This window comes from Triturus cristatus, chromosome 2_1 (assembly GCF_964204655.1).
Source record: "Triturus cristatus chromosome 2_1, aTriCri1.1, whole genome shotgun sequence".
In the NCBI taxonomy this organism is placed as follows: Eukaryota; Metazoa; Chordata; class Amphibia; order Caudata; family Salamandridae; genus Triturus; species Triturus cristatus.
In genome coordinates this window covers 1,166,050,673-1,166,071,463 of record NC_140581.1, presented here as the reverse complement: position 1 = coordinate 1,166,071,463, position 20,791 = coordinate 1,166,050,673, and the positions used below count along the sequence as shown (strand labels likewise).

The window sequence follows — 20,791 nt, the reverse complement described above, 5'->3', positions numbered from 1 at the left end:
TAAGCTCGACTACTCACCTGTGAGGGTCTCAAGGTGCGTGGGGGGGACGACTCCAGGTCTGACTGGGCGCTGCAGTTCAGTCAAAGAACCAGGTCTTGAGATCCTTCATGAATTGGGTAACCGATGGGGGATAGCCTGAGGTGTAGAGGCAGGGTGTTCCAGGTTTTGGCGGAGAGCTAGGAAAAGGATCTTCCTGTGGTACTGATCCTGCAGATCCGAGGGACGGTGGCAAGGGCCAGTTGGGCAGAGCAGAGGTGTCTGGTTGGTACATGGAATGAGAGGCAGTGGTTCAGGTATGCTGGTCCGGTATCATGAAGGACTTTGTAGGCGTGTGTGAGGAGCTTGAAGGCAACTGGGAGCCAGTGGAGTTCTTGTAGGTGTTCGGAGATGTGGCTGTGGCAGTGTATGTTGAGGACCAGTCTGGCTGCTGCATTTTAAACATCCTGTAGTTTCCTGAGGAATTTCTGGGTGACGCCTGCGTAGTGTGCATCGCCGTAGTCGAGTTGGCTGCTAACGAGTGCATGGGCAACCTTCTTTCTGGCCTCAGTGGGGGTCCATCGGAAGGTCTTTTGAAGCAGACAAAGAGTGTGTAGCATGATGAGGAGATGGCATTGATCTGGGGGTTCATAGTGAATCTTCTACTGCAGTGGGGGTCATATGGACACAAGTGTGTAGGTGTAGATGCAGCTTAGTGTGAGGCTTACAACTGCAAAGCCTGCGCAACACAAAATATGCAAGTGGAATCAAGACAAACTACATTTCTCAGATTGCCACAGAACTCTCTTGAGATGTTCAAAGATGGCAGCCATCTTAGATCCATTGATTATAAGTTCCTCATGATTCAGAGAGTTCCTTGAGAGGCAATCGTGATGCTTATTAGCTGTATCCTAAATCAGTCATGCCATGCAATTGGATTTCATTGCACTTTGATTAAGAGCTGTCTATGACCTTGTTCACAGAGAAGTGTTTTCGATAAAGATCAGCAATTTAAACTTTGATTTGCATTTTAGTATTCGAGTCATCCTTTCAAGGATTTCCAGCTTTATACACCAAAGTCACCCTTTCTAGGATTACATATTCTACTGTGCCAATTCATTGGAGGAGCTAGTGAATACTCTATATTGTACAGACTTTGTTTATATTATTTGAATCACGTAGGGTATTAAGGTAATGCTGCTGGGTTAAGTGAATGTATCTTGCCAGGAGTGAAAAGTACAATGAATTGTCTTTATCTTATAGCTTAGGAACTTTGTGTATTGAGAATCATTGAAATCACAGACTTGATTGCTAACTCTATGAAGGTAGTTCCAGATTTAAGAAAGTGTATTACAGTTTAAAATATTCCACACATTTTGATTCAGTTTACTTATTTCTTTCAGCTGTAGGATTTCATAGACAGTGGGTTTTACAGAGTTTCTACAAGGAGGATGGCATAGACGTTATAGCAGAAATAGTGAACTTTAATGTCATTGAGGGAATTGTTAAATAATGATTTCTTGTTGTAGATATCAACACCTCTGTAGTGCATTGTGAGTCAGTCAGTAAGAACAGGTGAGGTGAAGATATCCAGTGTGCCTGTTTCTCTCTCTCTTGTTGCATTTCCCCTTTCCCAGATCTACTGCTGAGCGGCATAGGTATTCTTTCATGGTCGACAGCGGGTTCAGGGAAGTGTAGATACTAACATTGCTCCTGTTGGATCTGGATTCCCAGGTTAGTGCTACGGGACAGTTTGGCGCCAGGTGATTTGGTTATATGGCCTTGACGTTAAGGATGGTATTTGGAGCAGCGTGAGACCTCAGGTTCATATGCGAGAAAAGAGTAAGAGGTGGTCTTTAGAGAGAAGTGTACTGCATGTGTTGCAATTCTCATTGGAGTTGTAGTTATTTTAAAGAATTGTTACAGTTATTATTCCTTTGCTGCTCATGAATTGTAAAGGTGAGAGACAGCATAATAAGTGCCTCCATGTTTTTAATTGAATCTACATTTTTTTTAACGTTGTCCAGAAAAGGATAATTTTCAAAATGTCATAAGTAAATGTAACATTATTACTCTACTTCAATAAATTACAACAGTAGCCAGTCGTTTGTTAATGTGGGGATTGTAGATTTCCACTTATTTAATTGTAATGGGTTCATATCTGTGTGAAGTAGAAGGCAGACTAAAGCGATGCAGCCTTTACACAGTCTGGTACTATTTTTTTTATATAGGAGTGTGTACACTGAAACATTGTCTCAACACATGCAACACATGTATTTTGCCTTATAGTCGTAATTTTCTCTTAACTGAAAGGATAAACATTTCAATCATGAACTTCATGAATTATTCCCCAAAACAATGCATATTGGCACTCAGAAAGCTACTACGAGTTTCCAGGGTTCCAGGGTTCACTAACAGATTCATTACAAGTTCCCCAGTAAATCCATTGGGAAATACCAGGAGCACAATTGATGCGTGTGTACGGTATCTCACTATGTGTTACTGGGGATTATGAGCTAAACTACCCAGAATATGGAATACTTAGATGGACTCGAAATTACTGGGTTTTTTTGTACAAATTTTGCCAGAATCCGGAACATTTCAAATTCCCATTTGAGCAGGTAATAAATGGGAGTGTTGTGTGGGGGCAGTGGGCTGGGGATGGTGATTGGGAAAGGTAGGCTCTTGAGCTGCTGGGGAAAGCTTTGCATAATCCTCCTTCTGCCAGGGTTTGGTAGGGACCGGCCTGAGCCTCTGCTCCCTACTCGCTCCGAAGACCTGGTGGTTCTACTTGGCTTGTAAACCAAGATGTGGGACCATAAGGACATTCTGAATTTTCCTCGGAATAACATTCAAGCCACTCATAATGAATGGATATGCTCGTACTATTCTGCAAACCAGGTTGAAATATACTTTTCAGAGGCACTGGAAATGGTGGGTGGAAATTATTATTAGTTTTCTAGTCAATGGGAATTATTTTTGATTGCCCTCCATTCTTTGTTTTTCGGCTGAATTGTGTAATTGAGGAAGGGAGCAGTAGTAGAGATATCAGTCTTTCAAATGTCTAATTAAGTTGTTAGCCTGAATTGGTTGGCTACTTCCCATATTCATAAAAACACAAGCAATGCAAGATGTATTTCTGTTTGTCTCATTGAAGCACAAATTTTTCAGTAGAATGAGAACATCATTTGTACTTCACAGAAATAATCAACAAACATTGTGTATCTTTCTTTCAGGAGAAACAGAAATCACAGCAGGTACAGTGAGTCACGTGCACATGTTGATAAGAAAAAGAAGATTCAGCCGCTCCTTCAACAAGCCTACATTCCATTTTACAGCAGTGGGACCCTGCTGTCAGAAATAAGGTACTTGTGCCATATATGTATACCTGTAACTGTTGTTCAATTGCAATTTTTAAACACAAACATCTGCTAGAGACATCTAGCCACAGATTCCTTACCTGTGCATTTCCCAGCCGTCTGAAAGGATCCGGAAGATTTTTCTTTGAGCAATACCCTTGCGCACCGGTAAGTGGTGCCTGTCATCTCTGTGTGACATTGTCGGTTCGTCTCCACTGTTGTGACATCCGCATCACCTATTTAGGTGCCACCTCGGCACTCAGACGTCATTTCTTTTCTTTCCGCACCAGTTAGCGCAAGTCCATGAACAGAGCTTCCCCTCGGTCACTTTTTGACAGGCTTTTTTTGACATTTTGTCAACCTTTTAGGTGTGTAGGATGTCCAAAATAGACTTCCTGAGGGTGGTTGCCTAATGCTGTCAGACATGTTAGTTCGTGAGGAACTGCGCTCTTTTGCAAACTGTCTCTGCGTTTAACCTTCCTCCCACAGAGAAATGTCACTACTTGCAGTTGAAACACTGGGTGCAACAGCCTAGGATGTGAATGTGAGCGACCAAGGACCTGTTTCCTATCGAGAGATTTGTGCAGGCAGGTGGCATGGCTAAAGGATACATTAAGGGAAAGGAGTTGGCCTAATGGCTAGGGCGGTCGACCTGGAATCTGGGGAACTGGATTTGAGTCTCGGCAATGAAGCTGAACATCCTGTGATTCTGGGCAAATCACTTAATCTCCCCGTGCCTAACAAAAATGAATGTGTCCACATGTAATGCAACTGGTGCTATGTAAAGCGCTCTGATACCCGATTCGGGTCAACTTTGCGCTATATAAAATTCTGTAAAATAAAATAAAATCTAATTTCTCTATTCTCTCCTCCTGTCGGCGGGTCCCTCTCAACCCCTACATCATATAACTTTTTGGGAGGACACCCTACAGACCCCTATAACGGAAAAACAATGGTGTTACCTATATAGAGACATCGCTAAATATAATTGCTCTATGCTTGTAAGGTAATCCTACTACAAGATCATGTATGACAGGTATCTCTACCCCCAAAAATGGCATACCCTTTTCCTGAACACGTTGGACCAATGTTGGCGGAGTTGTGGGCTGCTGGGGGATATCCGACACATCTAGTGGGACTGCCCTGCAATCCAGCCCTTCTGCAAGGAGATCCTCTCCCAAATCAGACAGATTTTGGGGTACCCAATCTCTGACTCTGTAGAGCACGTCCTACGTGGTCTACTGGACCCAAGCTTGAAGCACCAAACCGTGGGGGATCGTTCTATGTGGCTGTGTTTGGGGGCTGCCAAAATGGCCTCATCCCTGACTCAATGGCATGCGTGGCTGTGGCGTGCTCTGGCCCTTGAATGTATGTCTGATATTATGACAGACTCCCGTAAAGGGTTTGACTATATTTGGAGTCCGTTGGTGGGGTATCTCTCAGAGGGCTTGCGACTATGTGCCTGTGGTCCTAGACTGCGGGCCCTGCATCTCTTTCAAACTTAGCGAAATCAACTTCAGTGGTGCCCCCCCCCCGCCCCGGGGGGATGCTGGTCTCAAGGCGCTGGCCCCTCCCCGCTTGTGTGGGTCTCCCTGCTACCCCTCTTGTCGGGGTGAGGGATCTCCTGACCTTCTCCTTTGTTGGGCTTTGCTCGCTTCACACTCTCCCAAGATCACTGCAGCTAATAAGTACCACAGAAATGTTTGTGTTCTATATTTTGGTTGATTATGTTGGCTCTCGTTAATATTTGCAAAGGTGCCTTGTGAGACATGGGGTCAATATGCAACAAATGTAAGCTATTAATGGGGGAAAGTTGCACCTGATTCTAGTAAAGGTATGGCCGAGAACTTGGGGGGAAGATGTGTTATATCTCTAGCCATCTAATTATCTCGGCTTGTGGCAAGACTGTTGAGCCTCACAAGTTGTATAATTGTATGTCACCGCGCCATGTCGGTAATGGATCCACACCGGGTTTGTCTTTGGTGCCTGGGGCGCGAACACAACTCAAAGTTGTGCTCCGACTGCAGGGCCATGGCTCCAAAAGCTCTGAGGGGGCAGACCCTAAAGCTACTTGTGGGGCGGTGCTAAGCACAGCGTTGTTCACTCCAAAGTTCACGTTCTCAGTCACTTTTGAGAGAAAGGTCCGTGCACCGCTCCAGGAGCCCTAAGTTTTCGTCCTCCCACTCAAAGTCTTTCAGTTGGTCAGGTAAGAAGCATAAAAAACACAAGAAGTCAAAGCGTGCTTCGACTTCCCCCCCATCGGTCGGTTGACGTGACGGAGGAGCCGGAGCAAACCCCTCCCAGCTCAAAGAATTTTATGACACCATTTGCCTCATATTTGGGCAGCCTGACCCTCCCGGGGCACCTTCAGGCCCAGGCAGCTTAGAGGGGGATCCAGCGGGTTGGGCACTGGTGGCTCCAGCGCCGATGACCCCCCATGGATCCTGTAATGGATTCAGACTGAAGCCGGTCATACCTCTGCTATCTTCCTCTTTGCCGGGCCCCACACCAAGACTTCAGATGCCAGCGGCGCCAGCCCCATTCTCATCCCCGATGACCCAGAGCCCGATCTACACCTACAGATGCCACTTCCAGCGCCGACAGAACCCTTCGGTCCTAGATCGCTTCCTTAACCTTATTCTGAAGGGCTAGAAATGGAAGTAGATTAAGAGGGGCCACAGGATCCTTTACAAGACCAGCGAGAGCACAAAATGGACTGACACAAGGAATTGGGTGAGGCCAGTGGTCTGGACACCTCTCCAGATTCTGGTTGGTTTCCTCCCCTTACCGTGGCTACGGAGGAGGGAGCTTCATGCGATATGGTGGTGCGAAAGGCAGCTGAGGTCTTGGACCTTCAACTGCCTCTGTGGCAGTTAAGACAAACATCTTGACGGACAGCCTGCAGCTGAGTGTCTCCTCCTCGGAATCTTTCCTGCCTTTCAATGAGGTTTTGACTGATGTCCTACTGGGAACCTGGTCCAAGCCCAGCACAGGAGCTCCTGCGAAAAGGACAATCACCCGCCACCATCACCCTACACCAGGCAACCCAAATTTCCTCACCATCCACTCTACCACTGAGAGCTTGGTGGTCTAAGCCTGGATATCTGAGGGTGCATTCCCTTTCCCGCCCCTGGACATGGAATGCAAGAGGCTGGATAGTTGGGGCAAGTAAATGTTTTCCTCTGCCAGCATTGCATTGTGGTCGATGAACATCTCATGCCCATTGGGCCATTACTCCCAATCCTTATGGGAAACAGTTCCGCAAGTGCTGCCACAGGTCCCGGAGGAGGCCCTGGCCATCCACTTCCAAGCAGTATCAGACGGGAGAGATGCAGCATAGTTTGCCATTCGTTGTGGGCTTGACACGACCGACTCACTGGGCAGAGTAATGTCATCAGTGGTGTCTGTTTGAGGCCACACCTGGCTGAGAACTTCTGGCTTATCTGGGGATGTTCTGGCTTCCCTTATGGACATGCACTTTGATGGCACCCATCTCTTCGTAGACAAAGCAGACATGGCCCTAGAGCGCTTTAAAGACTCACAGGGTACGGCCAAGTCCTTGGGCCTCTCAGTGGGTCCATCTGCTTAACGCCCTTCTCGTGGCTAGGGAAGGGCCTTCCTGCCGCGCCAGCTATACCCAAGCCACAAGGCAGCGCAAGTTCAGCAACCTCTGTGCGGCTGTGGGCGCGTCTCGTTCCGAACCCATGGGTCAGGTGGCCAGAGATCAGGTCAGTTCACCACCCCGCCCCCTCAGACCCCAAACCCTACTAATCTGGCCCTTCAAGATCATGACCGGCCAGTTGATGGCAGAATCAGCCATCACCTCCATCATTGGCAAAACATCATGTTGGACAGGTGGGTACTTCAGATAGTCTGAAGTGGCTACTCTCTCCCCTTTGACACTACCCATGCCTCCAGCTTATGACCGACTGACGGAGGATCACCTCGCTCTGCTTCAGGAGGAAGTCTTGACTCTCTTGGTCAAGGGAGCCTTAGAGAGGGTTCTGGTGCCACAAGTAGGCTGTGGTTAGTTCTGGCTACTTTCTGGTCCCAAAGAAGGAAAAGGGCATGCACCCTATCCTAGATCTGCAAGCCCTCAACTACTTCCTAAAAAAAGAAAAGTTTGAGTTGCTTATTGTAGCTCTAGTCTTGTCTGCCCTGGACGCAGGAGACTGGATGGTAGCTTTGGACTTGCAGGATGCCTGTTTTCACATTACCGTCCTGCCTGCCCATCGACGTTACCTGTGTTTTTTTGGTAGGCCATGAGCACTTTCAGTTCACAGTGCTCCCCTTCGGGTGTTCACCAAGGTTATGGTGGTGGTCGAAGCTCATCTGCGCAGATCAGAGTGCCAGTCTTCCCCTAGCTCAACGACTGGCTGTTATAAGCGAGTTCACCCTATTCTGTCATCTCCCACCTCCAGGCTACGGTGAACCTTCTGCACTCGATGGGCTTCTCCATGCCAAAGTCACATCTGACTCCTTCGCATATGCTTCTTTTCATCTGAGCTGTTCCGGATATGGTGCAGTTTCGAGCCTGTCCTCCCAGAATGGCGAGTCCAGGATATTCAGGCTATGATACCGATGTTTCAGCCTCTATCCTGGATTTCGGTGAGAATGACTCTTAGGCTGCAGGGCCTCATTGCCTTCTGCATCCTGCTAGTGACACATGCCAGATTTGCATATGCAGGTTCTGAAGTGGGTCTTGAAGTTCAACTGGGCGCAGCATCAGGGGAATTTCTCCAACATTGTCCAGATCTTGGAGAGAACTGCACAGGACCTGCAGTGGTGGCTAACAGACCACAATTGGGTCAGAGGCATGACTCTCTCCCTTCCCCAACCAGACTACACAGTAGTGACAGATGCATCACTCCTGCAATGGGGTTGCCATCTGGGAGAGGTGGAGATCAGAGGACTCTGGTCTCCGGCAGAATCCGGATGCCACATCAACTTGCTGGAGCTCTGAGCGACTAGCTTGGCATTGAAAGCCTTTCTTACTTCAATCAAGGGGACAACATCTTCACCATGTGGTACTGCAACAAACAGGGTGGAGTGGGCCCTTTGTCTAGAGGCCCTGCGTCTCTGAACATGGCTGGAACAGCAGTGCATTTCCTTGGTGGTTCAACACATGGCAGATTCTCTGAATGCCAGCGCGGACAAACTCAGCCATCGATGCCTAGCGTATCATGAATGGCGTCTCCATCTGGAGGTGGCACAAGGTCTCTTTCAGCAGTGGGGAGAGCCTTGGTTAGATCTGTGTTAGATCTGTTCACCTCCACCAAGAACATGCAATGTCAGCAGATTTGCACGCTGGAGTTTCCAAGACAGAACTCACTCTGCAATGCTTGTCGTCTCGAGTGGAGCTCAGGCCTCCTGTAACTCTTTCTGCCAATACCACTCCTGTCCAGAGTGCTCAAGAAGATCCGAGGCGACTGGGTGGAAGTAATTCTTGTGGCTCCGGACTAGGCATGGAGAGTCTTGTATCCCAAGCTTCCCCAACTGAGCACCGATCCTCCGATCAGGTTGCCCCTTCGGGAGGATCTTCAGTCACAGCAGCAGGGGAAGGTCCTCCATCCGAACTTGTCAACTCCACTCCTGCTTGTGGCAGAAGTTGACACTATTCTACCTTCCTCCTGAAGTCTGTAATGCTATTTTGGCAGCCAAGTGTCCCTCTACCAAAACCGTGTACACCTGCCAGTGGCACAAATTTGTAAAACATTGTTCAGAAAGATCTATTGATCCTCTTTCTGCTTCCCTCTCTCAAGTCCTTCTCTTTATTTCGACCCTTGTCTAGCAGGGCTCTGCTCTGGAAACTCTCAAGGGTTGCCTTTCGGCCCTGTCTGCCTTCTTGAGGCTGCCAGACCAACCCTCTGAATTTGGTTTGAACCTTCCTGATGTGTGCTCCGTTCGAACCTCTGCACAACTGCCCCTTCTGGCTGCTTACCATCATACCAGCCTTTCTAGTGGCAATAACGTCTGCCAGGAGGGTAAACAAATTGCAGGCTTTGTCCTCTCAGCCTCCTTACCTGACCATCTTCCCTTATAAGTTGGTGCTTCGCACTAGGGCCTCTTTCTTAACGAAAGGGGAAACACCATTCCACATGTGGCAATGGGACACCTTGCCCACTTTCTATTCTCCTCTACACCCCTCTTGCTATGCTCTGGCCAAGAAGCAGCCTCCTGAAGGCTTAAGAGCTCATTCCACCAGAGCAAAGGCTGCTACCATGGCGTGGCAATGTGGTGTTCCAGTCATTGTCATTTGTCAGGCAGCAAAGTGGGCATCCCTGCACACGTTTACCAAACACTACTGCCTGGACAGTCAAGTCGACAGGCACGGCCTTTTTGGCTACTTTGTCCTGAGAGACTTCCTGGTCTAAATTTGTGTGCAGTCCCTCCGCCGGGGATGGTATTGCTTGGGTATCTATTCAAAGGTAAGGAATCTGCAGCTAGATATCTCTATCAGACGGACAAAGTTGTTACCCTCTACAGTGGCTGCCCATACAAGCAATGGGTCACAAGAAGGTGAAACATTATCTCAATGACTTTTTCTTGGTCACAGGCTCTGGTTCTGCGGACTGCCAGCAGCTGCTGGTGAGTTGCCAGGAGCTCATAGAGGACATGGGGTTTCTTTGGCCCCAGAAAAAACGTTGGGTCCGGTGACCACCAGATCCTTTCTAGGAATTGAGTTGAATCCGGTTGCCATGATAGCATGCCATTGGACAAAACATTGAATATGCAGGTACTCTTAGACATGATACTGGCAAAACATGAGGTCACAGTCTGAGAAGTACAGTTGCTTTTAGGTCACCTCAATTTTGCCTGTAAGATTGTATGGGCAGGCAGGACATTCTGCAGGAGGCTGGGCTTGTCGCTGTCAGGGCTTTGCCTCCCAAACCATCATGTGAGACTATCTGCAGGGGTGATAGCAGATCTGTAGTTGTGCAAGGTTTTTTGGATTCCTTTCATGGCATTCCAATCACAGCACCACAAGCTTTTGATTTACATGTTCAGATTTATTCCTATGCCTCAGGTGGCATAGGTATTGGATTGTATTGGCAGGGTCGCTGGTGTGCAGAGGAATGGCCGGAATGTTGGAGTATAGCATTCCTGGAGTTTTTCCACTAGTCGTAGCTGTCACACTGTGGGGACATTTGCTGCAACATAAGAAAGTACTCTTCCAGATAGATAACATGGGGTGGTTCAGGTAGTAAGCAGACAGTCAGCAAAAGACACTCAGGTCTTCAAGTTGTTGAGACTTTTCGTGTTGGAATGTTTGAGACAGGACATTTTATTTAAAGCCAAACTTGTACCTGGTGTGGACAGTGACATTGGAGAAGCTTTGTCTCGTTTGCAGTAGGAGAGGTTCCATGGGTTAGCCACGGAGGGGTACAGTGTCAGAATTCAAATGCTGTCGGAGTTGTGGACAGTAGGAGACAAAAGATGTGGTAACTGGTAGTTGGGTCCTTGGCGGCATCTATGCATGAGGCTCATTACCAGGCTTGGGGCGAGTTTTTGAGCTCGGAGTTCGTCGCTACTGAGAGGAGTAGGACAGATTTGAGGATGTGGTGCAATTCATCTTATGACTGACAGAGAAGGGCCTCTCCAGAATAACAATTGCAGGGAAATTGGCAGGCATTGCCTTCATGGGGTAGTTTTTGTGGCGTTGTGCACCATCAGCCAGGGAGTTGGGCAGGAGAATGTTAGAAGGTTGGGCTATAGAACGAGAGAAATTGGGTTCTAGGAGGAAGCCTCTCTTGGCTGTTTTTTTGCAGGGTGAATCTGAATTTGTCAGAGTTGTGTTTTTCCCAATTTAAAGTTGTTCTTTTTTCCACACTTTTACATGAATGTTTTTTGGAGCCTTTAGAGTGTCAGGAGGTCGAGGTACAATAGGGTTGGCATGACAGGATGTTAATTTTCAGAAGAATGGCCTGTAATATGTTTGCTGAGGTCAAAGACAGACCAGAGGTCGAAAGGTAAGTCAGTCATTTTGCAGTTTCAAGAGGGGGAATTTTGCATTGTGGCATGGGGCTAGAAGCTCAGGGCACAATGGGGAACATTGGAAGGGGTTGTGTTCCAACACCACTAAGGTGATTGGGTCACTTATTTTCAATTGTTAACAGTCTTGACAAAGGCAGTAACAAAGCTGGGGCTGGTGGCTTCGGAATTTGGCACTTATTCTTTCAGGATTGGGGCAGCAACGGAGGCAAGTAAGAGGGGGTAGGTCTAGGGAGCAGATAATGGGGCTGGGTAGGTGGTTGTAGTGTAGTTCCTATATCCCTGGTAGCCTCTGCGCATTGGAATAATATACACTATAGTTTTGACATAGGACTGAGGTCAGTATGTCTCTATCGAGTACATTAAACTTAATTACTTGTGTGTGCCAGCTAACTGAGAAGTCACTAGAAACTTCTCGAATAAACAAGAAGGGATTAGTTTCTGACAACCGCATAAACATGAAAACTTTGTTTCCCTTAGAATCAGAACAATCTCAGAATCATGGAAACAATAGATAACAGTTTCACTCAGTCAATCGTGCATGCTTCGTTTCTACAGAGTTACACAGAAATAGATAGACGGGTGTTTCAATAAAAAGGGTTTATTGAACAGTCTTATTTCTCGTGCAAGAGATATGAACTGCTATAATCGTAAGACAGAATGCGAAGTATAATACGTACAGTGTTAGCAGTAAGATAAAATAATACGGCAATCGGCCAGGGCGACTGACTCCGGAATCTGGAGATCACGGTTCGATCCCCGGCGCCGGTGGCAGATTAGCCCAGCACCATGTGACTCTGGGCAATAGCTTGCTTAATCTACCCGACGGCCACCAGCGCCTAGTGACCCTTACGGGTGATTGTTTGCGCTTTACATATGTGGATTATTATTAATATTATTATTATTATTATTATAGCTATGACAGATATTCATAAAAATACATACATAAATAACACAGGCTAAAATGTTAATACTCATCTGATGCTTCTAGCTAGTTCTACCCCAGTGTACCTAACCTAAGTGTAGTACGAGGTGAGAAGTAGGTGCTGTTTGTCTATAGTCTAGTTTAGCTATAGTTGCCAAGATTTGCCAAAAGTCCCTCTAGGTTCTAGTCCGCTCCATACCTTTGAATGAGTGAGGTTGGAATCTCTTTCCGAGTCTAGATCTCTAACACCCCGCAAGGGGAGTCAGAAACACTGGAGCTGGATTCTCTGCGAGGAGGATGACAGCGTCTGGTCAGTGCGTCAGGCGGAGACTTGACTTCCTTCCAAACTTGCCGTGGCGAGCCGCGTCGTGCAAGTAGGCAGCCGAACCATGGTTTGCCATGGCAAGTGAAGGTATATTTATATCTTGAAGGTGTTTAGGAATGCCAGTATTGACGTAAAGTCAGGCAGAAGAACGTCATGAATGAACCCCTAAGGAATAGATGTTCATGCATAATAATGAGTTCTTGGAGAAATCAATATCCAAGCAAGGAGAAAAGGCTTAAGAGTGTGGTTTTCCAAGAACTCGTTGTGACGTAGATGAGCGGATGTAGGTGGCCATGCCTGTATTTGGTTAGCATGGATAATGCCTAAATAGGGGTAGGATTTCTATGCCTAAATATGGGCAATGCGAATTGTGCCTATATAAGGACCTAAATCGGGAAACCTATATACGGTATCTAAATCGACACACAACACCCGCTCCACTTTCATATGAGTGACATTACTAGATTCTAAACATGCTAAACATATCTAAAAAATAGCTACATATGAACGGCTAAGAATATGTCTAAAAATACATTGTAATCCTTAAAAACTGTCGCCATGCATAAAAATGCATTGGTGCTGTACACATTTGAAGCTATGTTTCATTCCAAGCATATATTTTCATTGAATGCTAAATGAATGAACATACACATATATATACATTATGAAATAGCTCGTAAATACAGAAGAAAAAAAAGCCGAAACCATTTCATGTCAAGTTACATAAATCAATTGGTATTGACAAGGAGACATATTGTCTCTGAAAGTGTATCAAAGAAATCTGTTCTCTATGAATAGTTCTACCATAAGAAGATTACTGTGCCATAAAAAGAAAACTCAAATTTGGAGAGAGAGAAAAAAAAAAATTAATCAGAGGAAAAAGTTCCAAGTTTAGTCTGTTTTAGAAAATGAAGACCAAATTCAGAGTCTTCCCAGTACACTGTATGCTGAATCAAAAGACAGTGTATGGGGATGGAGAAAACATGAAATCTTCTAACCCTGTAGACAAAAAGTTGTCTAACGTTGTAGGTGAAAGTTGGATTACCTTGTTTAGAAGATTAACCGCACACAGATGAGAAGCATCGCCTTCTGCATTGATCGCATCAGCAATGTCCATATCGGATGTTACCTGCGTGCCTGTTGTTTCCTCTCGTACCGCCGCAGTAGCAATTTGTGTCTGTGGGATCTCAATGAATGCTGTCATCAGGATTGGTAGCCACTGGGGACAACACACAGCATGGGCCGTTACCGGGTCCAGCAGACTATCGATATCCGTAGGCATGACTGATGGGAGTGTTAGACAGATGTCTAGCACGCATTCTTCACCGCAAAGCAGGCAGCGTAGAACAGGTAAGATGCAATCTTGCCAGATTGGTCTGAATGACAGAAACCATGTGGTATTTAATTCTCGTAGACGAGGTAAACCTAAAATTTGGACGATGCGCTCACGATACTTCATCTCCTTTAGAGTTCTCTCTAAGGTGCTTGGAGTGACGCTGGTGATTTGGCTTGCCATATCGGAGCAGTAGGAGCAAAAATAGGATCGCTGCAACAAGTCAAAAAAGTAGTGGCAGTCCACGAACACAGAGTGCACGAAGTTGGGAATTATTCAGAGGACTGCTTGAAAAGGTGCTAACAGTCCTGAACACTGTCTTAAATACATGTACAATACCACTCGTATCAAACATGTTTAAGATACGTTCCAACATTTCTGAGAAATGTAGAGGGCAATTTGTATTCAAAAGGGCATGTATCTCGGGAGAAGTCCTTGTGACTTGTAGATCATAGGTTTCTTTGGGCGAGGTCAGTGGTACAGTTTGTTGTAAAAGAATGGCTTTCATTCTGCTTAGAGTATCAATTTGTATAGAAGAGATGTTCAGTGAAGGCCATAGAGGCGACTCCCTGACTGTCTGTATTTGTGGAAACAAGACTTGCATACAGCAAGTGACCCTGGATGTAACCGTTTCTAGATATGGGATACCTGGCAACATGCCACAGCATCTGTGATCATTCAACATGAGGTAACTTCCATTTGAAAGTAGTCCAAAAATTGGATTAATCACGGCAGCTGGTGAGCCTTGCAGGTGACAGGATAAGTTTGTAGTGGAACCATCGCAGGCCCCATGTAAATTAATACCCTGACAAAGGAGAGAACCGCTTAGTGCGTTTCACAGTTTGTACCGCTAAGAAACACTTCACGTCTCCCACTCCAACATCTATGTGTGTAAGGTAAATCCCAAGATGTCTTGATGTAATCTCTACCCAACCTTTCGTATTTGCCTTCTGGTAAATGTTTCAGGCAATATTGAAAATGGAAAGTTGTAACAGGCAGAGTAATTTTACCATGTATGATCCACTTAGTAGATGTTTTTTCTGCCACCATGAATGGTGATCTTTCCAGTTTTTCAATGCTCAGCACCGTATAGTCTATCAGTGAGATTGAATTCTGAAAACAGTGACGTAGAGTTGATTAAACGCCAAGGCACATAGCCATGAACGCAAGTTTTGGAGCGTCCAGCCTAATAGCATTATAGAACGCAATTGAGACTGACCAAGTTGCAACATGACCAAGTCTTGTTCCATGATGTCTATGGCAGAAGACGCAATGGTATCCAATGAATATATCCTGGACGACAGAGTTGTTAACCCATTGTCTACTACAGAGAGAGATTTCTCTAAAGTAATACGATCAATTTCTCGTATTCGTTCTTCAGTCTCTGCTTGCGTAATCTTCCATATTTCAATCAAGGCAGAGTTTCCCTACACTGTATGTTGTTACTACCCCTGGATGCTGTCTTTGAACATAGCATGGGTCTGGCCTATTGATAGGGAAACCCTCTGTTTTGTTCAGGAATCGATCTTGACAGTTGTTTGTGTCTGTGGGCCAGAGCAACCATTTTTTCCATTCTGGGTCTGATCTGTTGTGATGCAAAATATTATGTACGTCGACCTCCCCCCGTGTAGTGCTATTACTTGCAGGTATAGGTATGGTCGGTGTGTTCATGTCTTTGATCTTGGCAATCCAAGGCAAGACGTTTGTTGGACAGTGTCATTCAAAAACATAATTTGCTCAGGGATGATACAGACTCTAAACAAAGCTTCTACCCCTTGCACTTGCCAATCTCTTGTGCCCCAGACAGTTTTTGTCTCAATGTTGTCTTTCCAAAAGTCGAAACCCTGTCTAGACAGTTGAGCAATAAAGGCGGCAGAATAGATCTGTTTCGTATTGGTTAACATATTTTTCGTTCCTGTCTTGTTCATATTTTTAAAATAAAATTATTCTGGATTTGACAAGTTGAACCCTGAAAAATATGGAAACTTCATTGCAAAAGTTTTTGAGCTACCCTTTGGAGGTGTAGGACAATGCTCCCATTGGTTATAACTAAATACATTTCTAGGTGATGCAGTTTTATGCAAGAAATGATGACCATAGTGGTTATAACAATACATTTGTTCATAGTCTGATGAACCCTCTAAATATTCATGATTTGTGAATACTGCAGACATTCTGGATCAGATATCATGTTATTAACCCCTTCCATGCTCATGACGGAACGGTTCCGTCATGAGCGTCGGTTGAGCTGTGCTCATGACGGAACCGTTCCGTCATGAGCCCGCCCGCGCAAGAAACGGTCAGCACCGCGGCGGAATTCGCGCCGCATGGAAGGGGTTAACAGTCTCGAAGTCCCAATCATCAGAAAAGGTACCAGAGGTAATAAAGTCACTTAGTGAAATTTTAAATAAGTGTGGAATCTTCACATGTTCCGATGGACCAAAAATGTCATATTCAGTTCTGTCCCAAACTATACCATCTGGTATAGGAACGGCTGTGATGTTCACTGCTGACAAGTCTCTTGCTTCACAATAGGATGATTTGTGTGGCTGGAGAAGTAAGTTCACTCTTTTACTTGCTGTGTCCATTGAATATATCTTCCATTTATCAGCATACCCAGAGTTATTACCATAGCTAACCAAAGTAGAAAGAAGAATATTCCCAAAACAATCCATAGTTCAATCCATGATGAAACCAGATAAGTCTTTTTCAGGAGGTGAAAACAGTCTGTTGCTTGTTTTTTGAAAGTTCTTTGTGCTGGCGTCGTTTCAGGTTCGCTGGTATCCTCAGAAAACGTATCAAAGTTAATGAAATAGCCAGAGGCAGTTCTGTCAATGGTTGGAATTGCATCAGGATTCGCTAAATTCGCTGGAACCAGTTGATCACTTGTAACTTTGTTGTAGACAGGTGTATCAGGACGAACTGTTATTTGGGTTTCAAGATGGACGAGTTCCATAGCTTTGTTGCTTAGTCCTTTATTTCTCACTGCAGAATCTTCAAAGATGATGAGTCTCTCAGTTTGAACATCTTGGATTGTCGCTAGCGGAGTTCGTCTGCTACATTGTCGGAGTCCACTTGGCCTACTGCTTAGTATCGGCCACATAGTGTGGTTTGATCAGGTCGATGGACACAAACCAGCAAGGGGCGGCAGTAGTACTGTTCTTGAACCGTGGATTGCTAGGACAGGTACTGGTTGTCTGTAAGAAAGCCCAAATTCCTTCTTGTCCACGATCTTTTCTCTGACTAGATCACCAAGCTTTGGGATCCAGACAGGCCTTGCAGGGACGGTTAGTTTTTCCCCAGTGGTGGTTGGCTTCAGGAACACGTTGCTTTGTTTTGATCTTAGTTCATTTAAGTCCTGTAAAACAGCCAAACAATCTTTGATATCAAAATTTTTATTTTCCCCCACTGTTCCTTTCGTGTCAAGGTCCGGAATCAACATTCTAGTTCCAAATAGGACTTCATATGGAGTGACACCCCCTAGAGAACTTCTTGACAAATTGTTTAATGAGTGTTGGACCCCATAAAGATGTTTGTCCCACCCATCATCCGAACCTAATACCCTAGCTGTTATAGACTGCTTTATGTTCCGGTTTTTGCTTTCCACAACAGAATTTCCCTCAGGATGGAATGGAGAAGAATACCGCAATGCTACACCCAAACTGGCCATGGCTTCTTTGTAAACCTGAGAGCTAAACGCAGGACCCTAGTCAGAATGTAGTGTGCCAATTGCATAGGTGCCGATAAAGACTCGCAAATCTTTTATAACAGTTTGAGCGTCAGCCGAGCGCTGAGGCCACATCCATAGGAACCTTGAACATGAATCCACTGCGACCATGATATATTTATAGTTACCATCCCTTTGTAAGGGACCGCAGTGGTCCAAGTAAACACATGCTAATGGTTTATCTGAAATTAACAGGGTCGTCTGCGCAGGACGTTTCACAGTAGAGACTTTCATCTTCTGGCATATTTCACAGTCCAAAACATAATTCCTGGTCTGTTTCCTAATGCCTGGCCACCAGTATCTGTGTTTTAATAACGATACTGTGGCGGAAACACCTGCATGGGCAGAGGCGATCCCTTCATGTGCTGCGAGGATTAGTCCTAATCTATGTTACTTGTTTGGTATTACCCTATCCCCCACTCCAGGGATTCGAGCAAACGGAACATTGTTCGCATCAATTATATATGGGTATTTGAGTGGAAACCTTTTAGGTAACGCTGCACCGCTGCCTTTGCTTAAAGCATTGACAGCCAGTGTTATTTCACTGTCTATTTTTGTTTTTGAACGAGTGATTGCAACTACGGAAGCCATTTGCACAACCCCTTTCGCGGCTTTATCAACCAATGAATTCCCTTCCCCGTGAACGCTATCACGTTGATGACTCAGCGTGTGTATCACGTGAGTGTTTTGTAGTCCATTTCGCAACTTAACTACTTGTTCCCAAAGTGTTTTATGCTTGATTGTGCCACCTTTTGCATCTTTGAAACCATTTTGAAGCCAATTCTGTAAATATTCATTGTACGATTGAACACAATAAAATGAATCGCACACTATGAGTGTGGGGAATTCGCGATCCGTATTTTCAAGTGCCATTTTAAATGCTTGTAGTTCATCTCGCTGAGCTGTACAATCTCCTAGAGATCGCGTTTTTGTGACCATTGGTCTAAATTTGCCATCGAGCATACGACCTTTAAGGATCGTGCATGCTGCACTAAAAGCTTGCTTATCCCCCGTAGCGGGTTGTGCAGATCCGTCAGTATACATTATAAATTCGTACTGGGCAAGAGGGAGAATTTCAGTAGGCAGAGGAAATTCGGGTTCGTATTGCAGGAATGCTTGTGTTTTTAAATATGGATCAAAAACATATTCAACATCAGTTGCAGCAAGAGAATTATCCCACTGTATCCATCTTGGATGTAAAGCTTTTGCATTCGGAATACTCGCTTTTGTAACTGCCTCCAAGGCTGGTACAGGGGTTATGACCATAATGTGTTTCCCCTGTTCTAGGGCTCTTTCTTTTGCCACAGCTGTTTGAACTGCTGTCAGAATTTTTTCTGTTGATGTAAACTTCATTTCTGCTTGCGTGTACAAATTTGATTTGTATGCAATTGGTACTTTTTCACCTTCGTTAAAAGTTAAGTAGGTGAATCCGCATTGACCCGGAATGATTCGGATCACTAAGTTGCGTACTTTTACGCGTGTTTGTAAGCGTTTTGTTGCTAACATGTCAGCTTGAAGTGAACGCAGGATATCTGTGTGTTCCTGTGTCCAATGTGTGATTTTAAAATCAGGTTTGATTAATTCGTAGAGAGGTTTAACCCTTTCTACGTAGTTTAGAATGTATGTTCTTCCAAAATTTAGGAAACCTAGAATCAACTGTAAGTTTTTAATTGTTTTTGGAGTTTGGAGCAGCGCACACTTTTCTAAAAAGTTGGCTGCCAGGCTTTTGCCTTCACTTTATAGTTCATATCCTAGAAAAAGGATGTTGAGATGGGCAATTCTTGATTTTTTTTAATTGAATTTATAACCTTCAGCGGTGAAGCCCTGTATAATGGTATACACCCTGTTCAAGTGCCTGTTCTGGTCATCGTCTGTCAGATAGATATCATCGACATATGACAATGCCTTGTCATCATAAGTTTGTAGTAACTCTGTTACCCTTGCTGAGAATAACCCTGGACTATCCTTAAATCCCTGAGGGAGACGACAGAATTGACTCTGGGTCCCCATTATTGGGAAAGCTGTCAAATACCTACTTTCAGGTGCTGTTTTGACAAAAGAAACCGTTAGAAATATCTTATGTGGTTTTATTTTTTTTACGCACAATGTTATTCATTAATGCTGTACTATGTGCATTTTGCACTGCAAATGTTTTACAACAAGAGTTTAGGTGTCTGTAATCCAAAACTAGACGATGTGTATTGTCTGGTTTGGAAACAGGAAACAAAGGATTGTTCATTGATGAGGTGCAGGTTTCAATCACCCCTTGGTATTCAAGTTGATCTAAGATCTCCCTGACATGTTGTTTAGCTTCTTACTTAATTGGATACTGCCTTTGTGCAGCTGGTTGATTTTTATTTTATGGTGAGGTAAGTCCTCATCCCATCCTACATGATTTTTGTATAATGTTGGGGCTTGGGCCACTGCCCATTTCCGGCATAAGTATATTTTAAATGTACTGGAACATGGTTAGAGAAGGCTGGCATAATGATGTTTTCGCCATGTGGGCACTCTCTGACAAATTCTGGTGGCCAGTAACGTTCAGCTAGAAGTATATCATAACCCTTTGAAAGTCGCTCCCAAAAGAGTGCTTTCACTTTTCTTGGTATGTCTCCCTCCATCCGGAGTGTTATTTCATATAACCTGTGTGGAGAACTAACCCTGGTAGCTACAGTTTTAACCTGAATGTCCTCATTCAAGTCCACTATCTCCAGAAGTCCCTTCAGGTTCTGGTGAGCTATTGTTACTTCTGCTGCACTGTCCAACATTGTCTGAGCCCATTCTCCGTTCTTGAGTTGTGTTCTCAGAATCCTCGGCATGTCTGATCTTCAGACCTGCTACTTTCTTCTTGGAATATTGAGGTTTTGATTTGTTTTTCTGAACGTGTTGATCGTCTTTGGACTTCACGCGTTCCTCTTTTTGATCTGACCGTCCTCTTCTTTCGGATGTCTGTGACGATATCTGAAAGGTACGAGAGGAACATGTATCAGTATATTGATACCTGTCAGGTTTTCTCAAATTATCCCTATTCCTGAGGTTATACCGTCTTTCAGATGGCTCCTTTTGAGGAGACCTTCCTCTGGATTGAGAATCTTTCTCTTTTGAATGTTGTTTGTTATTTTCCCACTTCTTTTTAGAAGAGGTAGGATTGTTT

General features: G+C 44.9%; 1 protein-coding gene across 3 annotated transcripts in view; it reads left to right on the top strand.

Annotated features, from left to right (window-relative positions):
• Window positions 1-20,791, top strand: part of LOC146866522 (coiled-coil domain-containing protein 17-like) — a 621,178-nt gene that overhangs the window by 310,258 nt on the left and 290,129 nt on the right. For all 3 annotated transcript variants that reach the window (XM_085636616.1, XM_085636614.1, XM_085636617.1), the window contains one exon: window positions 3,213-3,341. In XM_085636616.1, the coding sequence (XP_085492742.1) occupies window positions 3,213-3,341 (129 nt within the window). The remainder of the gene's footprint in view (window positions 1-3,212; window positions 3,342-20,791) is intronic.